At 38.4% G+C, this 6,000-nt stretch overlaps 1 protein-coding gene across 1 annotated transcript in view; it reads right to left on the bottom strand.

Annotated features, from left to right (window-relative positions):
- Window positions 1-403: 403 nt before the first annotated feature.
- The window catches only part of Ireb2 (iron responsive element binding protein 2), a 36,895-nt gene continuing 31,298 nt past the window's right edge, over window positions 404-6,000 (bottom strand). Inside the window, exons 11-16 of the mRNA XM_028785017.1 lie at window positions 5,646-5,762; window positions 4,559-4,718; window positions 3,519-3,654; window positions 1,555-1,639; window positions 960-1,116; window positions 404-619 (exon numbers count right to left, since the gene is read on the bottom strand). Coding sequence (XP_028640850.1) covers window positions 441-619; window positions 960-1,116; window positions 1,555-1,639; window positions 3,519-3,654; window positions 4,559-4,718; window positions 5,646-5,762 — 834 coding nt within the window. The 3' untranslated portion in view covers window positions 404-440. The remainder of the gene's footprint in view (window positions 620-959; window positions 1,117-1,554; window positions 1,640-3,518; window positions 3,655-4,558; window positions 4,719-5,645; window positions 5,763-6,000) is intronic.

Here is a 6,000-nt window from a genome sequence, read left to right as displayed (position 1 = left end):
AGAAGCCATGTAAGCAGGATATATGGCTGCAAATCAGTCTTTTGGATAAAATAGGAGGTAGAGCTAAGAGAATCCTTAGACACTTGTGGACCAGCTAGGCTAGCAGAGGCAGTGGCAAGACAAGAACCTTTCTCCAGCCGGGCAGTGGTGGCACATGCCTTTAATCCCAGCACTCGGGAGGCAGAGGCAGGCGTATCTCTAAGTTCGAGGCCAGCCTGGTCTACAGAGTGAGTTCCAGGACAGCCAGGAGTACACAGAGAAACCGTCTCGGAAAACAAACAAACAAAAAAACAAAACAAAAAAAATTTATTCTGTCTAGAAAACAAGACACATGGATCATGCCTGAAATCCCAGAACTGAGAGGGCTAGACTGCTGAGTTCCAGGTCAGCGTGGGCTGTACGGAGTGAGATCTTAGCATGAGCTACAGTGAGACCGTACTTCAAAATAAAGAACAAACTAAAAACAAATGAAAAGAGCCCCACAAGACTCTTACCTCTACTTTCTGTTTCAGTGCTTTAAACATGGACAATATAACATGCTCTTCTTCTATCTGATGTACTTCTTCTCGACTAGGCCAAATGTCATGCAGGTAAATTTCCTTGCCAGTAGGGTCAGTACCTAATCAAAATGTTAACATGGTATTCAGTACACATATTAAAACAACAACCGAAAACCAGCACCTCAAAGCACTCCTATCTTTTCAAAGAGAAGTCATAGAAATCAAGTAACTGATTTAACAACAGATGTGTCCCAGGCTTCAGTATTGCAAACCAATTACATCTACATCTCATATTCTTCAAATCAACAGACACATGGAGAGCAGAAAAGTGGACGGTATAAGAAAGAAACAAGTATTGCAGGTTTTCTTTCATATCAAAAAACTGGTTTTTACAACTTCTGGGAGAATGTGCACATAAGTATACATATGAACATACAGATAATATATAGGAAAACACACCTAACGGCTCCGTCTGGAAGTCTATATGCACTGTGCCTGCTATGGCATAAGCCACCACTAAGGGTGGAGAGGCGAGATAATTGGCACGGACACAATCACAAAGACGGCCTTCAAAATGTTTGTTTCCAGATAAAACTCCACAGGTAACCAAATCACCCTGAGGGGAAAACAAATAGACTTGATTCAACTCACACAATTATAAAATTATTTCAAATAATATAGTTCTGAGAGCCAGACAAACAAAAAAAATCTCATTAAGTTTTATGTAGAGAACTACAATTCTTATACTTTAATAGTTCCTTATATTACTAAGGAATTGTTTTTAAAATGTAGGACTAATTCTTTGTATTATTTTAAGATGCAGAAGTTACTTTTCCTAAGAGTTCCCAAGAGTGATGTACACTGTCTGTAATTTACTAACAAGATGTAGTTAAAACAACAACTCTCAAAGAAGCTCACAATCACTCAAAGTGTGTCTAATGTTTAAAACTAGCATTTATTAATTAACCCCGATGCTTAAGTAGATACTGAAGTATTTTTATTAAAAAATAAGCAACAATAAAAGCGCTCTTAGATGTGCTAATCTACATTTTACCTGTTTTACTGCATTCAAAACTGCTTCTGATAAAGGTGCTGTATTTCCTACACATGTTGAACATCCATAGCCAACTATTTCGAACCTGCATTTAAAAAGGGAAACGTGACTGGAGAATATATCATATTTGTAAAGAAAGGACAAGTCTTATCTCTTTATTTCTGTTATTACAGTAAGATTACTGTTTGCTTTGTAAGAATTAACCAACACATTAATTTCACACTTTTAAACATGAAAGTTCTCTCTGGTAGCATTTCTTTGTACTGATTATAAATCTTGGAATAGCCTGCATATCCACAGTATCTGTACTAGATCAAAAGTATTTATCAAACAGTATCAGAAAGCTCCTCTGCTGTAACTAGAGTAACCACTTTTAAAAGTCATGTGTTTTCACTGGAAAGGCATATTTAAAACTATACAACATTAGGATAGCATCACTGTAACAGTTTATCAAAGGTCCCAAAAGGGGTAAGGAGGCACTCTAGTGGGAGTAAATTATTCAACTCTCAACAAATTACAACTAAGAAGAATCCCTGACAGTAATTTCAAAATAAGATTACAAACATAAACCTCTAAAATTACTTTAACTGGTGCTCTAAAAGCAAAATAAAAAAATCTAAAATTTATGAGGGTTTAAAAAGGACTGATAATTTATGCAAAAATATTATTTTCCAAAATTACACTGTCACCACTTAACTATGAAAGAAATGTAAAAGTTGTTTCTCTTAAGCTTCACATAAAGCCAGGCAGTGGCAGCGAACACGTTTAATCCCAGCACTTGGGAGGCAGAGGCAAGTGGATGTCTGAATTCGAGGCCAGCCTGGTCTACAGAGTGAGTTCCAGGACAAAGAAACCCTGTCTCAAAAAACAAAAACAATCAAACAACCAAAAAAGCTTCAGACAAATTAACCTGCACATTGCAGACCCAATAACAGCAAAACCTGAATCAAAACAATTTGTTCAAGTCCCCCTCCTTGCCCTCCCCCACTGCTCTGCAAAACAAGGTTTCTCTGTAGCCCTGGCTGTCCTAGAACTACCTCTATAGACCAGGCTGGCCACATATTCACAGAGATCCCCCTGCCTCTGTCTTCCAAGTGCTGGGATTAAAGATATGTGTTCAATTAAATTAATCCACCTTGTTGTATTATTCTTTCACTCATGAGAACCATGCTCCCTCACACCACTCTAACAGTGCCCCCACTGTGACTTGGTTCCCCCTGTCCTGAGGCTACAGATCATGTGCCTGACTTCTAGTGCCTCGGTTATCAGACACTTCCACCAACGCCCGTTGTAGGCACCAGACTGTGTGACAATGGCAAGAGAACCAATCGTAGGCCCCCAAGTACGGCAAGCACGGCAAGCACGGCAAGCACGGCAAGCACGGCAAGCACGGCAAGCACGGCACCGCAGGCTTGGTCTTCCTCACTTCCCCCCTTCTCCCCTTGCTAAAATAAAAGCCATTCGACTGTATCGCTAAAGCTGGTTCCCAAGGTCTATACCCTTATTTGTCACTGACTCATTCATGAGACTAAACACCAAAGCCCAACAATCAAAATCCATTATCTGCGAAAAAAACCAAACCAAACCAAACCAAACCAAACCAAACCAAACCAAAAATTCATTATCTGGCAAACATCTAATCAAGATTTACCAACTCATTCTACTACAGATCCCCCCTTTTCTCCTTAAAAATCCATTCCTGAAAAAAAAAACAAAAACACCTGCTTGCTTCTTACTGCAGTGCTGTCTGCCTTTGTAGCCTCCCCTATCTGCTTGCCCCTCTGGGTATAAAATCTCCTTTGTACTGAGAACTTAGTGTCTGGGTGTGTCTTGTACCAACTCTGAGGGGCCATCCACCCTTATAAGTGGTGTCTTTCCTTTTGCCTTCTCTCTGACTCCTAACAAATGTATTTATCACCGGCTCCATACCAGCGTAGGTGTGAATAACAGTAAATGTCACTTACCCTAGCTTGCTTAGATAGGGTAACACTCCACTTGAACTGAGGTAATGTGTAACCATCCCGCTGCCTGGAGACAAACTTGTTCTTATATAAGGTTTAACTCGTAGACCAGTTTCAACAGCCTTTTTAGCTAAAAGACCTGTAAAATCAACAAACAATGACTATGACAACATACCCTTACCTCCTGCACATTAGAATAAAAACCAAGAAAAGGGTGTGGTAGTATCATAAACTACAATTAATAGTAAAAAGCTCAAATTTATAAAGTTTTTTTAAGTTTAAGATTGATTTATTTTTTAATGTCTATGAGTGCTGTTATCTGTATGTACACCTGCATGCCAGAAGAGGGCATCAGATCACATTACAGATGATTGAGTGCCACCATGTGGTTGCTGGGAGTTAAACTCAGGACCTCTGGAGGAGCACCAGTGCCCCTAACTGTTGAGCCATCTCTCCAGCCATTAAAACCTTAATATCATTACTCTGTGCATTTTACTCTACCTATTCTGCTCACTGAAGACGAAGTGAAAATCTTAGAAAAGTAGCATCATGCTGCAAATTATTAGGCGGTAAGCTAACACCATAGCATCACACAAACAGGAAAAAAAAGAACATACATATAACCGCTATTGATTGAGTCAATGTCATAATCATAGTAAACAAAGAGCAACTTAACACTGGTAGTGCTGTCGCCCTTTACACAAACTCATGTTATGTGTCTGTAATTCCGTGCTTGCACAGTATACTGTGATGGTAAACTGGTGGGAAAAATTCCAAGCAATACCTGCTGAGTAGTGTTACTTAGAAGTTTACTGAAGAGACAGAAACAATTTAAAATTAACAGATACATAAACTACAGTTTTTTTCAAAAGCTACCTTCTATGTAATAAGAATACTACATTTAAAAGCTAACCAATTAATGAAAAATTTCAGTGTCTCTCAATATAAAACACAAACATGGATACATTATCTAAGGAAGAGAAATATAACAGGAAACAAACAGTAATTGATATAGGAGAATATAGTTATAAATACCGACCTACCTGCAGCAAGCATCACAGATGGATTGCAATTATTGGTACAACTGATAACTGCAGCAATGACCACGGATCCATGGGACAGCTTATACTCACTTCCATCATAATGAACAGAGACAGTATCCCTTTGCTTTTCTGCTGCAACTTGGAAGCCTTTAAATCCAACCTATAAATTTGTATGTAAGTATTACAGACTTGGTGGGACTAACAGGAAACACAACTTGGATATCTGACGCCTGATCATTTAACAGTCAAAGTTCTACTGTGACACACAAGGTCTACAATTCACGTTAAACAAGACTTGAATTTTACAAGAGGAGTCTATTAGTGTTCATAAGCAGCACTTTTATATATTATGTGATTACAGTCAACCACGCAGAATCCAGTCCCAACTGAGATGTTTCCTAGTCATTTCTGCTTCTCAAACACACAGTAGAAACTCTTCCTATTCTAAAGATCTGCCCCAAATGACTCAACTGTGTGAGTGCAGAAGAGATGAGTAAGATTTACTTTGAGTTGGTAAGTGCTAAAGTTGCAGAATACAGCAATTCATCTGAAACCACCTTATTTCTGAAGAAGTTTATTATTTTCCAAAAAAAGTAAGGAAACTATAAAAGCAAGGACTGGGAGGCAAAGCCAACTCTATTGTTTCCTCACAGATGGCTGTGGAAAAACTATGGTCATGACTTTAAAGACAAAATCAGAAACCCCAGAAGCCAAGAAGCCAAGGTTATTTTGTTTTTGTTGTTTTTTTCAAATTCAATGAAAATAATTACCAGCGCAATGGTTTCTTCCTAGTAGGAAGAATAAAACAATAACATCCTTCAGTGATGTAGACGGTGTCTCTACTATCACGAAGCTAGCACTTGAAAGGAAACCACTGTGACTGAGAAACTTAACTCTATTAACCTTTGATTGCTTTAAATAGATATAATCCAAACTCTGACCCTCACAAGGCGCTGGCATACAACATACCGTATTAAACAAACAAACAAACAAGCAGTAAGTAGACTGAATTTAGAAATCAATCCCAAACCCTGTTGGCTCTTTACTACTTAGCACATAGCATAAAAGTAACAATAAAATAACTTACCTTTTCATTTAAGCAAGCCTGAAAATCACTTTTCATATCTGTTACAGCAACTCTATCCTGAGGCCTTTTTGGACCACTGACCGATGCAACTATTGAATTCAGATTAATCTGTATCACCTAGGAAAAACAGAGAGTGGAGGACGAAAAGAGATCAGAATTTCCAAGAATAAACACAAAAGCAGACATTACTGTATAAGCAGAATGAGTACATTTATTTTAATACAACTTGTAAAAACTATGGTTTCTCCTATGTTTTTTCTCTACATAAAAATACTATACAAGGGCTGAAGATATAGCTTAGTTGCTAGAGGGCTTGCCTAGCACGCATGAGGTCCTGGGTTCTACCCTGAGTGTC

The sequence above is a fragment of the Grammomys surdaster genome, unplaced genomic scaffold (genome assembly GCF_004785775.1).
Source record: "Grammomys surdaster isolate TR1022 unplaced genomic scaffold, NIH_TR_1.0 125076, whole genome shotgun sequence".
NCBI classification, from domain to species: domain Eukaryota; kingdom Metazoa; phylum Chordata; class Mammalia; order Rodentia; family Muridae; genus Grammomys; species Grammomys surdaster.
Note: the sequence above shows the minus strand (reverse complement) of the source record. Positions and strands in the feature narration are given on the sequence as shown.